This window comes from Nicotiana tomentosiformis, chromosome 12, assembly GCF_000390325.3.
Source record: "Nicotiana tomentosiformis chromosome 12, ASM39032v3, whole genome shotgun sequence".
Classification (NCBI taxonomy): domain Eukaryota; kingdom Viridiplantae; phylum Streptophyta; class Magnoliopsida; order Solanales; family Solanaceae; genus Nicotiana; species Nicotiana tomentosiformis.
In genome coordinates, this window is record NC_090823.1 from 90,202,933 (window position 1) to 90,230,652 (window position 27,720).

The 27,720-nt window shown below is 38.0% G+C and overlaps 1 protein-coding gene across 1 annotated transcript; it reads left to right on the plus strand.

The window, feature by feature from the left end:
- The first annotated feature begins 13,685 nt into the window (after positions 1-13,685).
- LOC138903019 (uncharacterized) lies at positions 13,686-15,397 on the plus strand. Its single transcript, XM_070190930.1, has 3 exons — positions 13,686-13,772; positions 14,154-14,588; positions 15,218-15,397. Exons 1-3 carry the CDS (start codon positions 13,686-13,688, stop codon positions 15,395-15,397), a joined length of 702 nt encoding a protein of 233 aa, XP_070047031.1.
- The last annotated feature ends 12,323 nt before the right edge of the window (positions 15,398-27,720 follow it).

Sequence of the window (27,720 nt, forward strand, 5' to 3'; positions counted from 1 at the left end):
GCTTTTGCGATATGTTCATGGCTCGCATTTGCAAACTTTTTGTCGTATTTGCGGCATTAGAAGGAGTGTGTTGATTGTCGCTTTTGGGAACATTCTTTGCATTTGCGGGGTTCGCAATTGCGGACCCCAAGTCGCATTTTCTACACCTGCGCCTGAACATAAGGGCTGGGAGTCTCTTTGAACCCTAGACTCGGTAGGAGGCGATTTGGAGAGAGAATATTCACACACAATCATTGGGTAAGTAATTTTGATCAATTTTAACTATATTACAAGATTATATATGAGATTTAACATCAAATTTGTAAGAATCAAAGTGAAAATTTGAAACTGTTTGTCTATGTTTTGAAAAATGAAAATTTAGGATTTGAGAGTCAAATTAGACTCGGATTTTGAAACAAAACACATATATGGACTCGGATTTTGACCGGGCAAGCTGGGAGTTGACTTTTGGTTACTTTTGAGGAATTGTATAAAGATCATAGCTTTACTTATTAGAATTGGTTTCTCTTGCATTATTTTATATTATTAGTTGATTTTGCTTAGATTTGAGCCGAGCGAAGGTGAATTATAAAGGAAAAGCTATTTTGAGTGTTGATTTACCTAGTTGATGTAAGTATCTTGCCTAACTTTGTGTGGAGGAACTACCATTTAGGATTGGATTTGATTATACTATTTGATTATATGAAAGAATTGTACATGAGGTGACAGGTGTGTATACGACCTTATATGTGGAAATTGACCAGTTTAGACTGTTAGGTTTCTTTCATGCATCTAATTGAAGTTGTCATATCATATTATAGTTTCTACTGTTAAGTATACTCTTACATGCTATATTAGAAGTTGTTAGCACATACTATATCTTTTATAGTCAAGCTTGTTCATATATGCTTTAATTGAAGTTGTTACTTCTTTTATTGTCATGCTACCTCTTTTACTGTTGAGTTATCTTTAATTGCAGCTCCATTACATGTTACCCCTTTTATTATTAATTTATCCTTATTTGAAGTCATCATTACATGTTATCTCCTTAATTGCTGAGTTATTCTTCCGTTTTATTATGTTGTTGTAATTTTTTTGTTGATTTACTTGCCGTGTTATTGTAGTTGTTGTTGTTGCACTCAGTGTTGTTGAGCCATGGGATTTATATTGTCATAGTATTGGTATTGTTTATTTAGAAATATTGTGGTATATGGGCACGTGTGGTGCTAGTTGATAAGTTGTGTTGTTTTGACTTCGGCACACGAGGGATTGTTCAGTAGATTGTCGGGGTGTTTTGCACGTGAGTTGTCTGTGCTATTGCTATTCTTGATATTTTCACATGTGGCAAGACATGGCAGTCTATATATGTTGGGTTTGTGCATGTGGAGAGACAAGGTGGGATAATTATGCATGCACGTGGAGACAAGGCAGGCATTTACTTTATTATTGCGCATGTGGCAAGACAAGGTGAGCTATATCGGGGATGATTTGTGATTGCTTGGGGGTATTGTTATTGATGATATATGTGCAGTGATGTGACCTTCTTGTGTGTGTCATGCATATTATGGGTTTTGTGGTGTTGTTTCTAATTTGCTACTCGGTGTCTCCGATTTTACCTATTGACTTGAATTGTGATAGTACACTTGCACAAGCATACACCATAACATGTCACCTATATCAGTCAAAGAGTATGAACCTTGATGTTTATTGATCATGTACATGTATTCATGTATACATGCCTTCTGTGCGTGGATTGGATTATTGGCACGTGAGTTGTCCGTGCGGATATGAGGTATTGTTACTATTGGCACATGAGTTGTCCGTGCAGATTTGAGGCATTCATGGTATTGGCATATGAGTTATTCGTGAAACACGTGAGTTGTCCGTGTGGTTATGATTCGAGATTTGGGAACCGTGGTTTGTGATTACGAGGTGTGGTACCTCGTGGTGATTCTCCTGTGAACCTTGTGGAAAAACGATTTATTATTTAGTTGTCATTTGTATTCCTTAATTGGTTTCACTGGTACGTTAACTGTGTTCCGATTAATTGTTGTGTTATCACATGTTTTCTCCTTGTTGCTATTTGATGCTTCTACCTTCCATTCGCTAGTGTTATATTGTTATTCTTTCCATGTTTAGCCTTACATTGATACTCGTTCCTCTGTTAGCGTTATATTAATATTTGCATAGGATATTACGACTAGTTGGTGTCTTGACTATACCTCATCACTACTCCACCGAGGTTAGTCTTGATACTTAATCGCTGTGGTGTACTCATGATATGTTTCTTCACATTTTTTGTGTAGATCCAGGTACCTTGGAGCGTGCCGACATTAGCCTGATTGTGAGTTGCGGTGAAAACTTCAAGGTATACCTGCCATTTGTGTTCGCTGGCCTTAGAGTCACCTTCTAGGAATTTACCTTGTTACTGGTTATTTCCATTTTAACCAGTGATGTATTTGATATTCTTAGTTACTCCGAGAATAGCTTATGACTTCGTACTACCAATTTTGGGATATTGTATATTTGTTGATTATTGTACTACTAAGGATATGAATGCATTTACTTTGTCTGACATCAAGGCAGCTGAAATCAATAAATAACAATTATAGATTCTGGTGCCAACTCACAATTCAGTTCCGGTCGCAATATCAGGGGAAAACAGTGTTGAGAAAAAGACACCGGATATTTACTAGGTATTCAGATCTTTCCAGGTTCCAGAAGATACCGATGTAAAAAAGTCGACTCCATAAGAACTCGAACGGGTCTCTTTGTTCATTGGATTCTCGGAAAGAAAGGTTTACGTGGGATTGGGGTTAACCCTTGAACTAAGACGCAAAATTATTGAGTTTCTTAAAGTTAATGCTGATTGTTTTGCTTGGTCCCATTTAGATGTGGCAGGTATTCCACTCGAAGTGGCAATTTACAAGCTAAGCTTGGACTCAATTTACCTCCGGTAAAGCAAACAAATGACCAATAACCGAGGTCAGAAACAAGTTTGTTAAGGAGGAGGTAACCAGATTGCTCAATGTTGGTTCAGTATGAAAAGTTGAGTATCTAGATTGGTTAGCTAATGTAGTGGTACTAAAAAAGAATAATAAATTTAAAATGTGTATTAATTTTAAATATTTGAATAATGCTTGCCCTAAAGACTCTTTCCTATTGACGAACATGAACCAAATGATTGATTCCACTGATGGATATGAGTTGATGAGTTTTCTTGATGTGTATTTCGGTATAATCAAATAAGGATGCATCCTAAGGATGAAGAAAAAATCTTCATTTAGAACTAATTGTGGTACTTGTTATTTTAATGTGATGCCTTTTGGGCTTAAAGATACAGGAGCCACTTATCATAGGTGTTGATACCCAATATTTCCGTCATATCTTTAAAATACATATATATATATATATATATATATATATATATATATATATATATATATATATATATATATATATACTTTTAAAATAGTATATTTGCATCATTATTTAGTTTACACACCAATACAAGCATTTTCTATAATTTTCCATAATTTTTAAAACTCTAAAGTAATTTCTTTTTACATTTTTATTATACAAATATCTAGTAATTATCCTTTAAATTATTTTGTGGTGACTTAATCATCCAAATTTATTTTTTACACACAAATATATGTTTTATAATATTTTACTTCTTTTTCTATAATTACATTTGCATTTTTATGCTAATTACATATTTTTGTAATAATAGCCTACACTTTGCAATTAATTGTATTTATTACTTTATTTAGAGTTAAAACAACGTTTTACATGTTTACAACCTTCAGCTATTATTTTAAAGTACTTATTTTCTTAAATAATATTTTTAATACTTATTTAGCTATTTTATTAATCAATCCTTTCCTTAATTTCTTTATTTTAAAAAACTGGCCCAAACGAGGCATTTTCTTCGAATCAAATAGGTAGCCCAGATACCTTAAAACCCTTGGCCCAATAACCCTAGCCCAAACCAAATGACCCCTGTGACAACTCGGTCGGAACCCACTTAAAACGACCCGCCCCGCCTTCTTAAAATACTGGCTGTTGATCTCTAAGATCAACTGGCCACGATTAACCCCCTCTTTTAATTATCCACCCCCTAACCCTCACACTCACTCCGCCCAGCCGCCCTAAAACACTCCCCACTCCCTTCTCTTTCACAAACCCTAGCCGTCACACCCAGTTCCTCTCTGATTCCAACCTGGAGATGGAATCTACCTATGATATACTTACCTTATTAATCTTCCCTCACTATTGGTCGTTCATTTATGGTATTACTTAGGTTCTTGCCTAAGTTTGTCAAGCATCACTTCCGAGATCGGACTGGAACGACTTGAATCTTTGGATCTTAGGCGGTTTTCCCTCTATATACGCTCAATAAAGAGCGATTTACATTCTTGGTTCAAGTTTCAGACGATTGAACCCAATTAGGGTTTGAGACTCTCCGTCTCCTTTACTGATTTCTATCTGCATGTGATATTCTCTTTCCTTATTTGTGCTTAATTGATTATTTTCCATATTTGTTCTTCCAATTTCTACTACTATATAAACCCCTCCCCATTCTCCTTTAGGAGAGACCTCTAATCGTTAAATTTCACTAAAAATTGAAGTTCTTGTTCTATTTATTCTCTCATTTTCTTATTCTATATTTTGATTTTTGGTCGGCTGAAAGCCAAGGCCACCGGGATTTGATTTTTAACCCCTTTCTTGGTGCAAACACTGCCCAGGGTTCATTTGAAGCCCTTGGAAACTCTTATGCAGTAAGATTCTGGATTCTTGCTCTTTGATATTCGGAAGTACTTTGGAATTCGTCCTTTCTTGTTGTCTGTTTAACTGATAAGTCTCTTGGCTTTACGATTTTTATTCTTTGTCTTTATGTCCTGCATATTTACCCCTCTGATATTTTCATGACTTAGTGTGTTTCCGGGCTCTCTCTCTCTCTGTGCAACCTTGTTAGCATTGAACTTGTTTTGTAATATGAACCTCTCCTAGCACTTGATTTTACATAATGCTACAAGTTCTGGGACATGTCTTTGCCGAATTTGAATAATTTTGACTCTCTTAAGTTGGTTTAGTTAATGTATTGGTGCCTGAATGTTTATATTTGCTGCTGGGCATGAGTGTGCTTTTCTACTTTATTCTGAACCTCTGTAATGAATGCCTAGTAGTTGTAATGTGTTATAATCTATGTTAAGACCTTTACTATTAACTATGGCCCGCTCCCTTGCTATTATGTCACTCAACATGTGTTTGTTTGCTTAATTCCATATCCTTAGTAATTGTTCGAAACCTTTAGAGTAGCTATTTCAACTTGTGTTTTCCTGCCATGTTTGATATTGTTTGCATGTCTGTCCTTTGACACTGTAATGGGTACTTAACATAATTGGGATCCTTAGGCTCTAAACTATTTAAGTTGGTACTGTACTCAGACTTGTTTGGTGTTACTCACCTTTGTATGTTAATCTTGCAACGCCAGGAAACTTGACTCTTCTTTAATTCTCAATGTGTTTCTACCAATATGTTACTTCTTGCTAAATGTTGAACCTACTTCTAATTATTGTTGACCCTCTTTATTAACATGTTCTGTGTTTAGACAACCCTGCTATGCCTGTTTTTTAAAATATAAGTATGTCTCTGTCTCTCACTCTCTTTGTTACCTACATTATTCTGAATCTATCACTCTTGGCCGACTGAAAGCCAAGGCCACTAAGACCCTCTCTGTTGACCTCTCTAGTGTGATCACTGCTCGAGGTCTATTTGAGATTCTTGTGAACTCTGACGCACTAGGACTTGAGGTTCTTTGTCCATTCTCTTTACTACTAAAACCTGAGCTATATTCGACGCCCAGTTTTGTCCCCCTTCTGTCTACTGAATCTGCAAATCGGTTTGTTTAAGTTTGGGTCATATAGTAAATCTATGGATGTTTGGTTTGGTTTGAGTTTCTCTACGGCTTCTGGGTTGTGCGGATGGATATAGCTCCCTGTTGGGATCTGGGTATGCTAATTGGTAAGAAAGAGTTTAGTTGAAGGCCTGGTAATGCTGAGTATCTCTTTTGGCCCTGCTTTGGGCCTACTGTTATTGCTTGTACAACATTTGTAATTATATTCATTATTGGGTCTGTAATAATTATGTAATAAATAACTGGGGTGTTATTGAAATTGGGAAATGGTATATTCTAATATTAGCATGAAATGGATTGAAAGCATGCCTATAGGATTCATATAATCTATTTTCTATCCAACCTGCTATATATGTCATTCAATTTTCTCTGTGCAGTATTAGAAATCATGCCATTAGGGAAATCACACACTCACATAACTTGTATGCTATCAATGCATAAGTGCTTTATTTATTCCCATGTCTATTGCTATGTGTCGCTAGATAGCATGCCTATAGGAAATAAATGCCAATAACTGCCCTTCAATTTGCATAACTGCACGATGTTCATTAGATATCATGCCTATAGGATTTTAGTTATTTAATTCACAATTGCACCTAGAAAACATGCCTATAGGAGCTAACTATAAAAAATTGGTTCTAATCGCCAATCTTTAGAAATCCTACCTATAGAGTATTACTACTCGCTCTAAAGTGCTGATACTGGACTCTTCAAGCGTTGTTTATTTCTTATCCACGCCACTATTATAAAGCATGAGTAATTCTGAGCATTTCCAATAATTTTTACTCTACCTTACTTTGTAAACCATTTAGAGATCATGCCTATAGGTTTTATTAACTTATAATCTGTAATCTCAATAAACAACTTAGCAGTATCAGATACTCTCAAACTGGTAATTTAGAAATCATAGGTCTAAAGTGGCGCCATGCATCTGAAGCTGCTTGCATATTCGGATTAGATCATATAGAAACCATGTTTATAGAGCTTAATGACTTCAATCTTCCCCAATTCTAAAACTGTCTAATGCCTAACGTAGAAATCTGTTTGCGAGCATTTGTTGTCTAATTGAAGAGGCTAACTTGAGCCTTTAACTATCCTTAAGTGCAGTCCTATTTGCTTTTAATTGTCGCCTAGTTTTGACATTTTCTGAGCAGCCTAAGTAAAGTCTAGAACTACCCAAAATAGAGGTCCAATGCTTCCTGGACCATATGTATGGGACGGGTAGTGCACGCATAAGGTACAACTTATAATTGAACTAGTGCGCTATAGGTAATAACTTAAAGATAGTAATCGTGTAGAAGGAGATGATAGTCTGTGCCCGCTGAATAATACGAGTAACACCCCATCTTAATGGAGTTACGAAGTATTATTTATGTTGCATAGGGTGATCCTTTCGGCTAAAAAACTTAGGACCCCCCATCTTAATCCCTTTTTATATTTGAATCAAGTGTTTGTATTTCCTCAAAGTCTTTTAATAATAAAATTTCTCAAAGTTCTTGCTTTCTCTGTCTTTACTTATCCAACTAATTCATATAATTCAAGTTCGGCCGGGACCCACAATTATGGACCTCGAAGAGTGCCTAACACCTTCTCTTCAAGGTAATTTCGAGCCCTTGCCCGATCTCTGGTGATGCAAACTAGTCAAACCATAGTCATATGCAAATAGGTGCCCTAACGCACCTTAAACCATTAGGTGGCGACTCTCCTCTTTTAATGCTTCCTTAAAAGAGTTGTCGCATGTCAAAACCCGATTTTGCGAGAAAAAGGGGGGCGACAACATGGCAACTCTGCTGGGGATATACACTTAGGTTCTTACCATAATGAACTTGGTTTATGTGGATTAGTTTTTATAAATGTGCATTCCTTTTCCATCTTTATTTGCTAAATTTTGCTATTACATGCACATCCCTTTCCCGTTCGCCTTTACTTGTCTAAACCCGTTATAACATGCACGTCCCTTCCCTTCTCCATATTTATGTGCTTAAATTTGTTATGACATGCACATCCCTTTCCATATTCGCCCTTAGTTGCTCTAACTGCTATTTATTAGCTATATCATGTCTCTCCCACCCCTACTTCCTTGATCACTTTATTATATTACCTATATTCCACGAACTAGCTTCTTCTTTTGTCTTTCTTTCTACATCCTTTATGTTTTATCTTAATACCGCGTTTATTGCTTTCACATATTTATCATGCAAATACTTGGCAATGTGTTATTATCTTTGCATAAAGTATACTCCACATCATATTCCACTCGTGCCCAACTAATACTACAGTGGCACTTGATGAGTGTCCGCACTCTTCCAAAAATTACCCTTTTAATTTGGAAAGGCTTATTTGCGATAAAACTAGTCGATCAGCTATGCAATCGATGGTTCCATGCCTTTCCCTCTAAAGTTGTCCCTTTGAGGGTACCGGTCTAGACCTTTCTAGAAACCTCATTCCAATATCAACTGTGCATGCATCATGTCAAACCTAGTACGGATTAGAACGTTGTCAACGTGATAATCCACTAAGATAAGACTTGTCCAAAGTCCGACGGGATTTCCATAATCTCAATGGAAACCATCACGTTATGTGCATTACTTGGAGAAAACATGCGATATGTTGATCAATAATGTGTATATAGTCAGACCCGGAGGGGGAAAAGGGATAACTCTATTTGTTTTGTAGAAAATGAGGCATGAAGTTCCCAGGTTCGACATGGTTCAAAAGATTCCACCTTTGCTGCTTGATTGGTGGAAGAACCTCTCACATAGTGACCAGAATCATGTGAAAAGAGCCCTCGGAAATGTACCTTCCTTATTGGATATTCGGCCAAATAACCCATTGACTGAGGCCGCCACTATGTTTTGGGATGAGAAAAGAGCTGTCTTTCGCTTTGGTAATGTAGAGATGACCCCTATCTTAGAGGAAATAGGAGGCTTCGCTAGGCTGCCATGCGATAGTCCGGGTTTATTAATACCAGAAAATCGCACTCCCTGCGGTTTTTTGAAAATGATGGGTTTAAGGAAGAATGCTGAATTACTTTGTCTGAAGGGGTCGTACATACCATTTGAATTCCGTTATGAACGTTATGGGCATAGCAACTCATATCGCCTTCACCGTGATGAACTTGCCATTAATTCTTTGGGCTGGACACACCGCCGAGTTTTTGTGTTCATTGTCTATTTCTTGGGGTTGCTGATATTTCCGATGAAGGGGGGGATCCACACTCATTTAGCCATGGTCGCTAGGACTCTAATGGAATAAATTAAGGGACAAACTTACACTATCATCCCTATGATCTTGGCCGAAATGTATCGAGCTCTAGATCGATGCAAGCAGGGGTATGGGCATTTCGAGGGCTGTAATCTGTTGCTACAGGTTTAGTTATTAGAATATTTCTAGAGTGGTGAATATCGTCAGGAACTTCTGCGACGACCATTGAATGACTACATAGCCTACCACCATCCAAAAATAATGAAATTTATCCCAGATAGGTTCACGCAACCCGGAAATGCTGTGAGCTGGGTGCGTTTCTTCAGCAATTTGACTAACGAAAGGGTACATTGGATGTTTGAATGGTTCCCTAGTAGCGAGTTCATCATCAGGTCAAGAGAAGCCACTCATTTAGTGTTGATTGGGTTGAGATGTATCTATCCTTATGCTCCTATAGAGTAATGAGGCAAGCGGGAAGAAAGTAGGTTATACCTTGGGTTTCCAAGATGGTCCAGTATAAAGTAGATTCCGTTCAAATTTGAGATGCAACATATGTGGAATCAAAAGGTCGATGTAAAGAAAGACACTATCGAGCCAGACAGGTACCATGCCAGCCATGTATACTTCTACCCATCGTGGTTGGTCGATGATATAGCGGGAGATGTCAAGCCAGGGACTAATCTGGAAAATAGGGTTATCGATGACGCTCCTGAAGCACAAGTCAAGTATAGGATGCTGCGCAAGAGGGTTTTCAAGTCTGAAGCTAGACATTTTGAACAACACAAAGTGGATATGGAAGCTATCGGCGAATGGAAAGAAATTGCTAATAAATCAACAGAAAGATTTGAATGTTCGGAGCAAGGGTTAGTGGAACTCGAGGGGAAGATGAGGAAGAAGCTCTCAGATTGTAAGAATACGGAAGGCAATGAGGGAGGGCACCTAGCAAGGGCTTACCTACTATTGGACATGCCGACCTGGGGAACTTGATTGATTGATCCAAGAAAGCCAAGCACGGAGAAGGTCCCTCCGGGGCCAAATAGATTAGGAAATGATGTTCTTTACTACTTTTTAGCTTAGTTTTAGATTTCGAATGTAATAAGGCAAATGCCATTAGTGGCTTTCTTATTATTGTCGTTTTAGTAAGGATTTAATCCATTTTCGCATTAATGAAATGACACAATTATTGGCATCAATTTTCTTCAAGTCTATGTGTCGCTTAGGCCTACCTCAGGCACAACGAGGTCCCCCAAATTAGGACGTGAATTTATTTACTGATTCTGCAACACTTGTTCAATATTGCAAGCATTCTTTCAATATCCCTTACTGACTTGGTTACTTTTTTGTTTTTCTTTTCTTTTGTTTATTCCCATTCCCCAAAGGTTGGTTTGTGGATACTGGCATCATTCGAATATCATACTAGATCTAGAGGTCTTCCACCTCGTCCTCCACCAAGTGGTCCTAAAGGAAAAAACAAAGGGAAAGAGAAAATGGACTATTTAATCGTTATTAGAAAGGACAATGAAGAGAACATTGAAACCTCGAACGTTCGAAATACTCCAGCACAGAACGAATTGGTGTTACGTCTGGAACATAAAATATTGGAACTACAAGGGGAACTTGAGCAGGTTCGGAACTTGGCAAACCTTTCCCTCACCCTAAACATCCCCGACCTTAACCAACAAAACACAAACGCCCAAAGCCCGGTACCTCCACAAAACACACAAAATCTGTAAAATCCTCCCGCACCACATCAATACGCCACACCTTCTTAGTACCAAAACCCTTCACCGATACCTACTCCTCAACAACACTATCACCACCCAACTCAATATCCACAAACAACCATATACCACACCCCTCAGAATGCACCACAACTTACTCCTAACCTGCAAAATTGATCTAATGACCACCATTATGCCCTGATTCCCAGAGTCCACCAAAGCAATCCCATATATATGGAAATCTTACCCCACACCCCACAACAAACCCTATACATACCCGAATCTGTCGAGAAGGACCTTCTCATCAAGAACATAGCAGAGGAACTCAAGAAACTTACTGGCATGGTTCAAAGTGTCGAAGGGGGAAAAGGCATTGGGGGTTTGAATTATGAAGATTTGTGTATTCAGCTAGATGTAGAACTGCCAGAGGGTTACAAACCTCCTAAGTTTGAAATGTTCGACGTAACTGGTGATCCGAAGGTGCACTTAAGAACGTATTGTGACAAGCTTATAGGAGTTAGCAGGGATGAAAGAATTCGCATGAAGATGTTCATGAGAAGCCTCACCGGAGATGCCCTATCTTGGTACATCAGTTAGAACCCAAAGAAATGGGTTAATTGGGTGAGCATGGCATCAGATTTCATGGATCAGTTTAGGTTTAACACAGAAAATGCAACAGACGTTTTCTATATTCAAAATCTCAAGAAGAAGCCAACGAAAACTTTCCGCGAGTATGCTACTCGGTGGAGGTCTAAAGCTGCAAAAGTAAGGCAAGCGCTGGAAGAAAAATAGATGAATAAGTTCTTCATTAGAGCTCAGGATCCGCAATACTACGAAAGATTGATGGTTATTGAAAACCATAAATTTTCTGATATCATTAAGTTGGGAGAGAGAATAGAAGAAGGGATCAAAAGCGGAATGGTGAAAAATTTTGAAGCACTCCAAGCCACAAATAAGGCCCTGTAGTTAGGAGGTATCTCCAAGAAGAAAGAAGTAGGTGCAGTAATGGTAGCCCAAGGTCCGAAGTCTCCTCTCACATACCAAACACCTCCACCCATATATCAGCCTTCACCTCCCAGATACCAATAACCTGCCACTACTTACCATACCTATAACACCCAACCTGCATACTACCACTCACCACCAGCCCGCCAAAACTACCTAAAACCTAGACCAAATTTCGACCGCAGACCACCCAAACAATACACCCCAATTGCTGAACCTATAGACCAGTTGTACGAGAGACTGAAGGTTGCTGGTTATATCACTCCTATTCCCGTTGTTGCTATGGAAAAATCTTCCCAGTGGATTAATCCAAACAAGACATGTGCCTATCACTCAGACATGAAAGGTCATACTATTGATGAGTGTCGTACTTTGAAGGATAAGATTCAGACATTAATTGACACCAAATTCATACAGGCAAATGAGGCTGCACCCAATATCTGTAACAATCCTCTCCCAGATTACAGGGGTGGAGGAGTAAACGTGATAGAGACCTATGAAGAATGGGACTCAAAGGGGTCAATTGGACTCATTCGGGAAAGGGATAATTCTGAAACATCTCTAGTCACTCTTACACCTATCATGGTATAGACTCACGCACCAATTAAAGTTGAGGTAGCCATACCAACTCCATTTGAGCTTGAAGTAACAACGCCCTTCACCGTGATGGTAGCACCAATGCCGTCTTATAAGTCTAATGCTATACCATGGGATTATGTTGCGGAAGCAAGAATAAAAGTAAAAGCAAAAATGGAAGAAACATGTGCAGCGCAACCAGAACTGGTAGGGTTTATACAACTGAGCATTTGGGAGGAACGAGCAAAGAAACTGCATCTAAATTGCCTATCATTGAGACTGGTCTGAACGACCTTTCGAGAAAGGTGCAAGCAAAGGAATATTATGTGGTTGATCATCTGAACAAAACCCCTGCTCAAATATCCATTTTATCACTGCTGCAAAACTCCGAGGAACATAGGAATGTCCTGATGAAGGTGTTGAACGAAGCCTATACACCCAACAACATCACCAGTGGAGAGATCGCCAATATGGTAGGGCAAGTGTTGGAAAGCCACAAGATCACTTTTCATGAAGACGAGCTGCCACCAGAAGGATTAAGTCACAACAGAGCATTGCATATCACAATGCAGTTTGAAGACAAGTTCATTGCCAGAGTCCTGATAGATGGGGGTTTGAGCCTCAACATCTGTCCACTAACTACTTTGCGAAGGTTGGGTAAAGTTCTGCACGAGATACGAGCAAGAAGTATGAATGTGATAGCATTTGATGGGTCTCAAAGGGCCACAACTGGGGAGACCAACCTCAGCCTACAGATGGGACCAACCTGGTTTGATGTAGAGTTTCAATGGTTGGACATATATGCTACCGACAACATATTATTGGGACGACCTTGGATACATGCCGTTGGGGCCGTAGCTTCTACTCTACATCAGGTCGTGAAGTTTGAGTGGAACCATCAAAAAGTGATCATCCATGGGGACGGGAGTAATCCCATTTACACCAATCAAATTGTTCCGGTCATTGAGAATAGCAGGAAGTTGGGTGGAGAAATATATCATTGCATCGAGCGCATCATCGCAATTGAAAAGGATAAGTGGTGGAGCAGTAAGATAGAAGGCATATTGGCATTGATAGGGTATGAACCTGGCAATGGTCTCTGTAAGAATCTCTAGGGGATCAACAAACTGATACAGCTAAAGTATCACAGCACAAATTTTGGGCTTGGGTATGAATACACCTGGCACGAGTATCAGAATTGGTCGCTACCAGGGCATGCTCCTTATTAACCTCTAGAGCAACCAGTACAACATTTGAGGCAGTCATTTCATCAAGCTGACATGATGTGGGAGTCCAAAGAAGATGAAGTTCTAGTTGGTATAAGGAATATGTTTCTGGATGATGAAGACATGGATTGCAGTGCAATAGTTGAGGAGGAGGAGGAAGGCCTTATTATTTAGACCGTGGAGAAGGGAGATGTTCTCAAGAACTGGACTGTTGCACCATCAAGGGCCCGTCGAGTTCCTGGGTAGCCTGGAAATTAGCATCATTTATTTTGAAAGCAATTTTATGAGCATCTAAGACATTTTCAATATTTTGTTCTCAACGTATTTTGTTTTGAAATAATTGCTCGAGTCATCAAGCCGTACTTGTTTGACGTTTTCAAGATTTATTTAATGCATTGTGTTTTTAGTATTTATTATTATTCTTTACATTTTTTTCTCTACAACATTATTATTACCTATCCCGATGAACTTACGACTGTGACATATAATGAGACAACGCAACATAAGGATAATGATTCAAAGGATCAGGAAGAAGATATAATACCCGAGGAAATTGTCAGAGAAGTGGAAAACTTTGAAAATAAGACTAAGTCCAATTTGGATGAGACCGAAACAATTAATTTTGGAGACTCCGAAACAGTCAAGGAAACGCGTGTAAGCATTCACTTATCACTGTCGGAGAAGGAAGAATACATCTGGTTCTTGGAGGAGTATGAGGATATTTTTGCATGGTCCTATGATAATATGACCGGTTTGAGCACGTCTGTAGAGGCTCATAAACTACCTACCAACCCTATGTGTCCGCATGTAAAGCAAAAGCTCAAAAAGTTCAAGCCAGATATGAGCCTGAAAATAAAAGAGGAAGTCACCAAGCAGATCAAAGCTAAGGTTCTCACAGTGGTTGAATATCCGACCTGGTTGGCTAATATTGTGCCGGTTCCAAAGAAAGATGGGAAGGTCAGAGTATGTGTCAACTATCGGGATTTGAACAGAGCAAGTCCCAAAGATGATTTACCTTTGCCCAATATACATATATTGATTGACAACTATGCCGAGCATGAACTTCAATCCTTTGTGGATTGCTTCGCGGGATATCATCATATCTGAATGGATAAGAAGATGCCGAAAAGACAGCTTTTATTACACCATGGGGAGTATATTATTACAAAATGATGTCGTACGACCTAAAGAATGCCGGAGCCACCTATATGAGGGCCATGACAACCATTTTTCACGACATGATACACAAGGAGATAGAGGTGTACGTGGATGATGTCATCATCAAATCCAAGAGAAACACAGATCATATAGCAGATTTGAGGAAATTCTTCGATCGACTTTGAAGATACAACCTGAAACTAAATCCCGCAAAATGTGCCTTCGGAGTCCCTACTTGAAAGTTATTAGGGTTCATCGTCAGCTGCTGAGGAATTGAGCTAGACCCGTCAAAGGTCAAGGCTATCCAATATTTGCCACCTCCGAAGAACAAGAAAGATGTGATGAGTTTCTTGGGGCATCTTAATTACATTAGTCGTTTCATAGCACAATCAATTGTGATTTGTGAACCGATTTTCAAAATGTTAAAGAAAGATGCTGCAATAAGTTGGACTGAAGAAGGCCAGAAAGCCTTTGACAAGATCAAGGAATATTTATCCAAACCACCTGTTCTGGTTCCACCAGAACCTAGGAGACCTCTGCTACTCTATTTATCTGTATTGGATGGGGCTTTCGGCTATGTCTTGGGACAACGCGACGAGATGAGATGAAAGGAACAGGCCATATACTATCTAAGTAAGAAGTTCACTCCCTACGAAGCACGGTCTTCTTTGCTGGAGCACACCTGTTGTGCTTTGACGTGGATAGCTCAGAAGTTGAGGCACTACTTCTGTGCCTACACCACATATCTCATATCAAGAATGGATCCGTTAACATACATCTTCCAGAAACCCATGCTTATGGGAAAATTGGCAAAATGGCAGATACTGCTGAGTGAGTTCGACATCATCTATGTAGAAAGCGGTCAAGGGACAGGCATTGGCAGATAACTTGGCAGAAAATCCTGTGGGTGGAGAATACGAACCGTTGAAAACGTATTTTCCCGATGAAGAGGTATCCGTCGTATGAGAAGATATCACTGAAACCTATGGCGGTTGGAGAATGTTCTTCGATGGCGCTGCAAACTTCAAAGGAGTAGGTATTGGAGCAGTTTTGGTATTAGAGACGGGTCAACACTATCTGCTATTCGCAAAACTAAGATTTCTGTGTACCAATAATATGGCAGAATACGAGGCTTGCATCTTGGGGCTCAAGTTGGCCATTGACATGAACATTTAAGAATTGCTGGTAATTGGTGACTCAGACCTATTAGTACACCAAGTTCTAGGAGAATGGGCTACAAAGAATACCAAAATATTATCGTATTTGTACTATGTGAAAGAATTGAGGAAGATATTCACAAAGATAGAGTTCAAGCATATTCCAAGAGCCCATAATGAGTTCGCGGATGCGTTGGCCACTCTATTTTCCATGATACAACTCCAAGACAAGAATTTCATCGATCCTATTCCAGTAGGGATCCATAATCAGCCAGCTTATTGTGCTCATGTTGAAGAAGAAATTGATAGGAATCTGTGGTTTCATAACATCAAAGAATACTTGGCAAAAGGAGAGCACCCGGAGCACGCAAATCATACTCAGAAACGCACACGCCAAAGATTGTCCAACCATTTCTTCCAAAGTGGAGGAATTCTCTACAGAAGAACTCGATATGTGGGATTATTATGGTGTGTTGATGCCAAGGAAGCTTCCAAACTGCTCAAAGAGATACATACCGAAACTTGCGGACCGCACATAAATGGTTTTGTTTTAGCTAAGAAGATATTAAGAGCAGGATATTTTTGGATGACTATGGAAACAGACTGCATCTGATATGTCCAAACGTGTCATAAATGCTAAGTACATGCAGATATGATATGAGTACCACCAAATGAACTCAATACAACAAGAGCACCTTGGCCTTTCTCCGCTTGGGGAATGGATGTCATCGGTCTGATCGAACCCGCCGCTTCGAATGGGCACCGGTTCATTCTAGTGGCCATAGACTATTTCACAAAATGGGTTGAAGCTGCATCTTACAAAGCTATAACTAAGAAAGTCGTCGCAGATTTTGTTAGGGATCGTATTTTTTGCCGATTCGGGGTGCCAGAATCCATAATCACCAACAACGCCACCAACCTTAACAGTGACTTAATGAAATCTATGTGTGAAACCTTCAAGATCAGGCATAAGAATTCCACAACATACAAGCCTCAAATGAATGGAGTTGTGGAGGCTGCCAACAAGAACATCAAGAAAATATTGAGAAAGATGGTAGATAATTACAAACAATGACACGAGAAGTTACCATTTGCCTTATTAGGATATCGTACCACGGTTCGCACATCAACTGGGGCAACCCCGTACTTTCTGGTCTACGGTACTGAAGTTGTTATTCCAGTCGGAATTCATTCTTATAGAATCATACAAGAGGCTGAACTCAGTGATGCAGAATGGATACGATGTCGTTACGAGCAACTAGATCTCATTGACGGAAAAAGAATGAACGCAGTATGTCACGGTCAACTTTACCATAACAGAATGTCCAGAGCTTTCAACAAAAGGGTTAGGCATAGACAATTCACACCGGGGCAGCTAGTGCTGAAGCGGATCTTCCCGCATCAAGAAGAAGCCAAAGGTAAATTTTCACCCAATTGGCAAGGGCCCTACATGGTTCACTGAGTACTAACAGGAGGAGCGCGCATACTCGTAGAGATGGACGGAAAAGTTTGGCCAAAACCTATCAACTCAGACGTAGTCAATAGATATTATGTTTCGATTGTTTACATTTCTTCATGTAACTAAACTACGTTTGACCTGATTCCCATTTAAGAGGGGATACGTAGGCAGCCCTGTGGGTTCGGTCACATCTCAATAAAATCTTCATTTTTGCCATGGTCAGAAACTGGGGTAGAATTTTGAGGAGGACCATAAAAATTCTAAAGCAAGTCCAACCAATTTCGTCATACTCAGAACAATCAAAGAATTGCTTTTAAACTGGGGTAGAATTTTGTAGGACCCTCAAAATTCTAGAGCAAGAAAGCCGCAATGTCTCTAAAATATGTCAGTCATTGGTTCATCTAACTTAGTAGATATTGCATACTACTATATTTTAAATAACCATATTCATCAAATGCATGCATTTCTTTCGAAAAAATTTATTTCTATAAACAGCCAGATATTACCCAGGGTGACCCAAACAGGATCTCAAGGCAGGAGCACAGCCAAAGCAGAAGACAAAAGCGCGAACCAACCTTCCCCTACAAAACTCTCAATTTTTCTTTGGTTACAGGCACAGTAAGACAATAATATCTGCAAACAGATCAGGTCACTACCTTCAAGATAGTAGATTATCTATCCCAAGTATTTCCAGCTAAGAAACACTCTACTATCACTCATCATTTTCCTTACATCGAGACTAAGCATTGTCTCCTATTTTGCATGAGGCTAAGCCCTGACTCCTTAACTGTATAAGGCTAAACACTGCCTTTCTTTGCATGAGGCTAAGCATTGTCTCCTATTTTGCATGAGGCTAAGCCCTGCCTCCCTGGCTGCACAAGGCTAAGTACTGCCTTTCCTTGCATGAGACTAAGCATTGTCTCCTCTTTGCATGAGACTAAGCATTGTCTCCTCTTTGCATGAGACTAAGAATTGTCTCTTCTTTGCATAAGGCTAAGCATTGTCTTTCTTTGCATGAGACTAAGCATTGTCTCCACTTTGCATGAGACTAAGCATTATCTCCTCTTTGCATTAGACTAAGCATTGTCTCTTCTTTGCATAAGGCTAAGCATTGCCTTTCTTTGCATGAGACTAAGCATTGTCTCCTTTTTGCATGAGACTAAGAATTGTCTCCTCTTTGCATGAGACTAATCATTGTCTCCTCTTTGCATGAGACTAAACATTGTCTCTTCTTTGCATAAGGCTAAGCATTTCCTTTCTTTGCATGAGACTAAGCACTGTCTCCCTAATTGCATAAGGCTAAGCATTGCCTTTCTTTGCATGAGACTAAGCATTGTCTCCTAATTGCATCGAGATTAAACATCGTCTCCTCTTCTGGCATGAAGATAAGCACTGCCTCTTCAATTGTCTAAGGCTAAGCATCGCCTTATCCTTGCATAATGCCAAATGCTACCTCCATTATGCTATTTGAAACCTAGCACTATTTTCTATTTGCCCGGGGCTAAGCACTGCCCCAATCTTATACAAGACTAAGCTCTGTCTTGTTTCGCTTCGCATATGACCAAGCATCATATCTTTGCATCTCATAGGTTGAAATATCGCCATTTTGTCCAAAGGCGTCATAGTGCGAAGGCATCATCCTCACAGCGAGAAGACACCATGCCATGGCCTGATGATCTTTCAATACTGCACATCATTATTAAAAGGCGTCATGGTTCGGAGTCACTATTTTCATGGCCCGAGGACATCATTTCATAGCCTGCGAATCCCTTGTCACTTGATTCATGGCCCTGGACGTCATTGTCTGAGGACTTCATCCGCATAGTCCAAAGACAACTTTCATGGTCCAAAGGGAATTTGCATCATGTTTAAATTATTGCAATAATCTTATATATACTTGCATGCATTGTGTTTAAATTTTGTAGGTAATCCAAGAGGTAACTGTTCTCCTAACGGGAGCAATCTTCGCTCCAATTTCCGTTCAATGTTCACATCCTGCAATTATTTCAAACACAGTCAACCACCATCAGTTACCCATTTTCACTTGACAACCATTCAAATGCTCATTTTGAAATACATCCATAACTTCTCAGATTCACATTCGTGATTTCGCACAAATTCATCTGATACTGTCCTACCCCAAAGAACCCTTTCCGAAACATACAACCATTCCTACAACAACTACATCGGTTCAGTTCACCTATGAATCCAGAACTACACATGTCATGATTCCCATAACACTAGGGATATGTAGGCAACTCAGAAAACCAGGGTTCGGCCTCCATTTTTCAAATCACCCATTCGGTCAAAAATCAGTCATCATTTGTTTACACGACAACTCTTTCATCATTCCTGGTAAAGAGTGGCAGGTGTTGATACCCAATATTTCCCTCATATTTTTAAAATACATATATATACATTTAAAATAGCATATTTGCTTAATTATTTAGTTTACAGACCTATACAAGCATTTTTTTATAATTTTCCATAATTTTTAAAGCTCTAAATTAAGTTCTTTTTATATTTTTATTATACAAATATCTAGTAATTATTCTTTAAATTATTTTGTGATTCCTTAATCATCCAAATTTATTATTTACACCCACATATATATTTTATAATATTTTACTTCATTTTCTATAATTACATTTTCATTTTTATGCTAATTACGTATTTTTGCAATAATAGCCCACACTTTGCAATTAATAGTACTTATTATTCTATTTAGAGTTAAAACAACTTTTTACATGTTTACAACCTTAAACTATTATTTTAAAGTACTTATTGGATTAAATAATATTTTTAATACTTATTTAGTTATTTTATTAATCAATGTTTTCCTTAATTTCTTTATTTTTAAAAACTTGCCTAAACCAGGCCTTTTCTTCGAATCAAATAGGCAGCCCAGACACCCCAAAACCCTTGGCCCAATAACCCTATCCCAAACCAAATGACCCTTGTGACAACCCGGTCGGAGCCCACTTAAAACGACCTGCCCCTCCTTCTTAAAATTCTGGCCGTTGAACTCTAAGATCAACGGCACATGGTTAACCCCCTTTTTTGATTATCCACCCCCTAACCCTCATACTCACTCCACCCAGCCACCCTAAAACACTCTCTATTTCCTTCCCTTTCACGAACCCTAGCTATCATACCTAGTTCTACTCTGTTTCTAACCTGGAGATGGAATCTACCTATGATATACTTACCTTATTAATCTTCTCTCACTATTGGTCGTTCATTTATGGTGTTACTTAGGTGCTTGCCTAAGTTTGGCAAGCATCAATTCCGAGATCGGACTGGAACGACTTGAATCTTTGGATCTTAGGCGGGTTTCCGTCTATATACGCTCAATAAAGAGCGATTTATACTCTTGGTTCGAGTTTCAGACGATTGAACCCAATTAGGGTTTGAGACTCTCCGTCTCCATTATTGATTTCGATCTGCATGTGATATTCTGTTTCCTTATTTGTGCTTAATTGATTATTTTCCATATTTGTTCTTTCAATTTCTACTACTATATAAACCCCTCCCCATTCATGACTTGATTTTACATAATGCTACCAGTTTTGGGACATGTCTTTGATTAATTTGAATAATTTGGACTCTATTAAGTTGGTTTAGTTAATCTATTGGTGCCTGAATGTTCATATTTGTTGTTGGGCATGCGTGTGCTTTCCAACTTTGTTCTGAACCTCTATAATGAATGCCTCGTAGTTGTAATATATTATAATCTGTGTTAAGACCTTCACTATTAACTATGGCCCACTCCCTTGCTATTACGTCACTCAACATGTCTTTGTTTGCTTAATTCCATATCCTTAGTAATAGATCGAAACCTTTAGAGTAGCTATTTCAACTTGCATTTTCCTGCCATGTTTGATACTGTTAGCATGTATGTCCTTTGACACTATAATGGGTACTTAACATAATTGGAATCCTTAGGCTCTAAACTCTTTAAGTTGGTACTCTACTCAGACTTGTTTGGTGTTACTCACCTTTGTATGTTAATCTTGCAACACCAGGAAACTTGACTCTTCTTTAATTCTTAATGTGTTTCTACCAACATGTAACTTCTTGCTAAGTGTTGAACCTGCTTCTAAATCTTGTTGACCCTCTTAATTAACATGTTCTGTGTTTAGACAATCCTGTTATGCTTGTTTTTTAAAATACAAGTATGTTTCTTTCTCCCACTCTCTTTGTTACCAACATTATTCTGAATCTATCACTCTTGGCCGACTTAAAGCCAAGGCCACTAAGACCCTCTCTACTGCTCGAGGTCTATTTGAGACTTTTGTAAAGTCTGACACACTAGGACTTGAGGTTCTTTGGCCATTCACTTTACTACTAAAACCTGAGCTATCTTCGACACTCAGTTTTGTCCCCCTTCTGTCTACTGAATCTACAAATTGGTTTGTTTACGTTTGGGTCATATGGTAAATCTGTGGCTATTTGGTTTGGTTTGAGTTTCTCTACGGTTTCTGGGTTGTGCGGATGGATATAGCTCGCTGTTGGGATCTGGGTATGCTAATTGGTGAAGAAAGAGTTTAGTTGAAGTCCTGGTAATGATGAATATCTCTTTTGGCCCTGCTTTGGGCCTACTGTTATTTCTTGTACAACATTTGTAATCATATTCATTATTGGGTATGTAATAATTATGTAATAAATAATTGGGGTGATAGTGAAATTGGGAAATAAGTATATTCTAATGTTTTTATGAAAAGGGTAAAAAGCATGCCTATAGGATTCATATAATCTATTTGCTATCCAACATGCTATATATGTCATTCAAATCTCTGCGTGCACTATTAGAAATCATGTCATTAGGGAAATCACACAATCACACAACTCGTATGCCATCAAAGTACAAGTGCTTTATTTATTCCCATGTCTACTGCTATGTGTCGCTAGAAAGCATGCATATAGGAAATAAATGCCAATAACTGCCCTTCAATTTGCATAACGGCACCATGTTCATTAGATATCCTGCCTATAGGATTTTAATCATCTAATTCGCTATTGCACCTAGAAAACATGCATATAGCAGCTAAATAAGGATGCACCCTAAGAATGAAGAAAAAAACTTCATGTAGAACTAATTTTGGTACTTATTTTTTTAATGTGATGCCTTTTGGGCTTAAAGATACGGGAGCCACTTATCATAGGTGTTGATACCCAATATTTCTCTCATATTTACATACTTTCAAAATAGCATATTTGCATTATTATTTAGTTTACAGACCTATACAAGCATTTTCTATAATTTTCCATAATTTTTAAAGCTCTAAAGTAATTTCTTTTTACATTTTTATTATACAAATATCTAGTAATTATCCTTTAAATTATTTTGTGATGACTTAATCATCCAAATTTATTATTTACACCCAAATATATGTTTTATAATATTTTACTTTATTTTCTATAATTACATGTGTATTTTGTTATGCTAATTACACATTTTTGTAATAATATCCTACACTTTGCAATTAATTGTATTTATTATTTTATTTAGAGTTAAAACAACGTTTTACATGTTTACAACCTTCAGCTATTATTTTAAAGTACTTATTTTCTTAAATAATATTTTTAATACTTATTTAGCTATTTTATTAATCAATTATTTCCTTAATTTCTTTATTTTAAAAAACTGGCCCAAACGAGGCATTTTCTTCGAATCAAATAGGCAGCCCAGACACCCCAAAACCCTTGGCCCAAAACTCTAGCCCAAACCAAATGACCCCTGTGACAACCCGGTCGGAACCCACATAAAACGACCCGCCCCACCTTCTTAAAATACTGGCTGTTGATCTCTAAGATCAACTGCCCACGATTAACCCCCTCTTTTAATTATCCACCCCCTAACCCTCACACTTACTCCGCCCAGCTGCCCTAAAACACTCTCCACTCCCATCTCTTTCACGAACCCGAGCCGTCACACCCAGTTCCTCTCCGATTCCAACCTGGAGATGGAATCTACCTATGATATACTTACCTTATTAATCTTCTCTCACTATTGGTCGTTAATTTATGGTGTTACTTAGGTGCTTGCCTAAGTTTGTCAAGCATCACATCCGAGATCGGACCTGAACGACTTGAATCTTTGGATCTTAGGCGATTTTCCGTCTAAATACGCTCAATAAAGAGCGATTTACGCTCTTGGTTCGAGTTTCAGATGATTGAACCCAATTAGGGTTTGAGACTCTCCTCTCCATTACTGATTTCGATCTGCATGTGATATTCTCTTTCCTTATTTGTGCTTAATTGATTATTTTTCATATTTGTTCTTTCAATTTCTACTACTATATAAACCCATCCCCATTCATCACTTGATTTTACATAATGCTACCAGTTCTGGGACATGTCTTTGCCTAATTTGAATAATTTGGACTCTCTTAAGTTGGTTTAGTTAATCTATTGGTGCCTGAATGTTCATATTTGCTGCTGGGCATGCGTGTGCTTTTCAACTTTGTTCTGAATCTCTATAATTAATGCCTCGTAGTTGTAATATGTTATAATCTGTGTTAAGACCTTCACTATTAACTATGGCCCACTCCCTTGCTATTACGTCACTCAACATGTCTTTATTTGCTTAATTCCATATCCTTAGTAATAGATCGAAACCTTTAGAGTAGCTATTTCAACTTGCATTTTCCTGCCATGTTTGATACTGTTAGCATGTATGTCCTTTGACACTATAATGGGTACTTAACATAATTGGAATCCTTAGGCTCTAAACTCTTTATGTTGGTACTCTACTCAGACTTGTTTGGTGTTACTCACCTTTGTATATTAATCTTGCAACACCAGGAAACTTGACTCTTCTTTAATTCTTAATGTGTTTCTACCAACATGTAACTTCTTGCTAAATGTTGAACCTGCTTCTAAATCTTGTTGACCCTCTTAATTAACATGTTCTGTGTTTAGACAATCCTGTTATGACTATTTCTTAAAATACAAGTATGTTTCTTTGTCCCACTCTCTTTGTTACCAACATTATTCTGAATCTATCGCTCTTGGCCGACTTAAAGCCAAGGCCACTAAGACCCTCTCTACTGACCTCTCTAGTGTGATTACTGCTCGAGGTCTATTTGAGACTTTTGTGAACTCTGAGACACTAGGACTTGAGGTTCTTTGGCCATTCTCTTTACTACTAAAACCTGAGCTATCTTCGACACTCCGTTTTGTCCCCCTTTTGTCTACTGAATCTACAAATTGGTTTGTTTACGTTTGGGTCATATGGTAAATCTGTGGCTGTTTGGTTTGGTTTGAGTTTCTCTACGGCTTCTGGGTTGTGCGGATGGATATAGCTCCCTGTTAGGATCTGGGTATGCTAATTGGTGAAGAAAGAGTTTAGTTGAAGTCCTGATAATGATGAATATCTCTTTTGGCCCTGCTTCGGGCCTACTGTTATTTCTTGTACATCATTTGTAATTTTATTCATTATTGGGTATGTAATAATTATGTAATAAATAATTGGAGTGATAGTGAAATTGGGACATGAGTATATTCTAATGTTTGTATGAAAAGGGTAGAAAATATGCCTATAGGATTCATATGATCTATTTGCTATCCAACATGCTATATATGTCATTCAAATTTCTACGTGCACTATTAGAAATCATGTCATTAGGGAAATCACACAATCACACAACTCGTATGCCATCAAAGTACAAGTGCTTTATTTATTCCTATGTCTACTGCTATGTGTCGCTAGAAAGCATGCATATAGGAAATAAATGCCAATAACTGCCCTTCAATTTGCATAACGGCACCATATTCATTAGATATCATGCCTATAGGATTTTAATTATCTAATTCGCTATTGCACCTAGAAAACATGCATATAGCCGCTAAATAAGGATGCACCCTATGGATGAAGAAAAAAACTTCATTTAGAACTAATTTTGGTACTTATTGTTTTAATGTGATGCCATTTGGGCTGAAAGATACGGGAGCCACTTATCATAGGTGTTGTTACCCAATATTTCTCTCATATTTTTAAAATACATAATATATATATACATATATATATATATATATATATATATATATATATACACACACTTTCAAAATAGCGTATTTGCATTATTATTTAGTTTACAGACCTATACAAGTATTTTCTATAATTTTTCATAATTTTTAAAGCTCTAAAGTAGTTTCTTTTTACATTTTTACTATACAAATATCTAGTAATTATCCTTTAAATTATTTTGTGATGACTTAATCATCCAAATATATTATTTACACCCAAATATATGTTTTATAATATTTTACTTCATTTTCTATAATTACATTTGTATTTTGTTATGCTAATTACATATTTTTGTAATAATAGCCTACACTTTGCAATTAATTATATTTATTATTTTATTTAGAGTTAAAACAATATTTTACATGTTTACAACCTTCAGCTATTATTTTAAAGTACTTATTTTCTTAAATAATATTTTTAATACTTATTTAGCTATTTTATTAATCAATTATTTCCTTAATTTCTTTATTTTAATAAACTGGCCCAAACGAGGCATTTTCTTCGAATCAAATAGGCAGCCCAGACACCCCAAAACCCTTGGCCCAATAACCCTAGCCCAAACCAAATGACCCCTGTGACAACCCGATCGGAACCCACTTAAAACGACCCGCCCCACCTTCTTAAAATACTGGCTGTTGATCTCTAAGATCAACTGCCCACGATTAACCCCCTCTTTTAATTATCCACCCCCTAACCCTCACACTCACTCCGCCCAGCCGCCCTAAAACACTCTCCACTCCCTTCTCTTTCACGAACCCGAGCCGTCACACCCAGTTCCTCTCCGATTCCAACCTGGAGATGGAATCTACCTATGATATACTTACCTTATTAATCTTCTCTCACTATTGGTCGTTCATTTATGGTGTTACTTAGGTGCTTGCCTAAGTTTGTCAAGCATCACATCCGAGATCGGACTGGAACGACTTGAATCTTTGGATCTTAGGCGGTTTTCCGTCTATATACACTCAATAAAGAGCGGGTTACACTCTTGGTTCGAGTTTCAAACGATTGAACCCAATTAGGGTTTGAGACTCTCCGTCTCCTTTACTGATTTCTATCTGCATCTGGTATTCTCTTTCCTTATTTGTGCTTAATTGATTGTTTTCCATATTTGTTCTTTCAATTTCTACTACTATATAAACCTCTCCCCATTCCCCTTTAGGAGAGACCACTAATCGTTAAATTTCAGTAAAAATTGAAGTTATTGTTCTATTATTCTCTCATTCTCTTATTCTATATTTTGATTGTTGGCCGGCTGAAAGCCAAGGCCACCGGGATTTGATTTTTAACCCTTTTCTTCGTGCAAACACTGCCCAGGGCTCATTTGAAGCCCTTGGGAACTCTTATGCAGTAAGATTCTGGATTCTTGCTCTTTGATATTCGGAAGTTCTTTGGAATTTGTCCTTTCTTGTTGTCTGTTTAACTGGTAAGTCTCTTGGCTTTATAATTTTTATTCTTTGTTTTTATGTCCTGCATATTTACCCCTATGATATTTTCATGACTTAGTGTGTTTCCGGGCTCTCTATCTGTGTGCAACCTTATTAGCATTGAACTTGTTTTGTAATATGAACCTCTCGTAGCACTTGATTTTACATAATGCTACAAGTTCTGGGACATGTCTTTGCCGAATTTGAATAATTTTGACTCTCTTAAGTTAGTTTATTTAATGTATTGATGCCTGAATGTTCATATTTGCTGTTGGGCATGAGTGTGCTTTCCTACTTTATTCTGAACCTCTATAATGAATGCCTAGTAGTTGTAATGTGTTATAATCTGTGTTAAGACCTTCACTATTAACTATGGCCCGCTCCCTTGCTATTATGTCACTCAACATGTCTTTGTTTGCTTAATTCCATATCCTTAGTAACTGTTCGAAACCTTTAGAGTAGCTATTTCAACTTGTGTTTTCCTGCTATGTTTGATATTGTTTGCATGTCTGTCCTTTGACATTGTAATGGGAACTTAACATAATTGGGATCCTTAGGCTCTAAACTCTTTATGTTGGTACTGTACTCAGACTTGTTGGGTGTTACTCACCTTTGTATGTTAATCTTGCAATGCCAGGAAACTTGACTCTTCTTTAATTCTCAATATGTTTCTACCAATATGTTACTTCTTGCTAAATATTGAACCTACTTCTAAGTATTGTTGACCCTCTTAATTAACATGTTCTGTGTTTAGACAACCCTGCTATGCCTGTTTTTTAAAATACAAGTATGTCTCTTTCTCTCACTCTCTTTGTTACCTACATTATTCTGAATCTATCACTCTTGGCTGACTGAA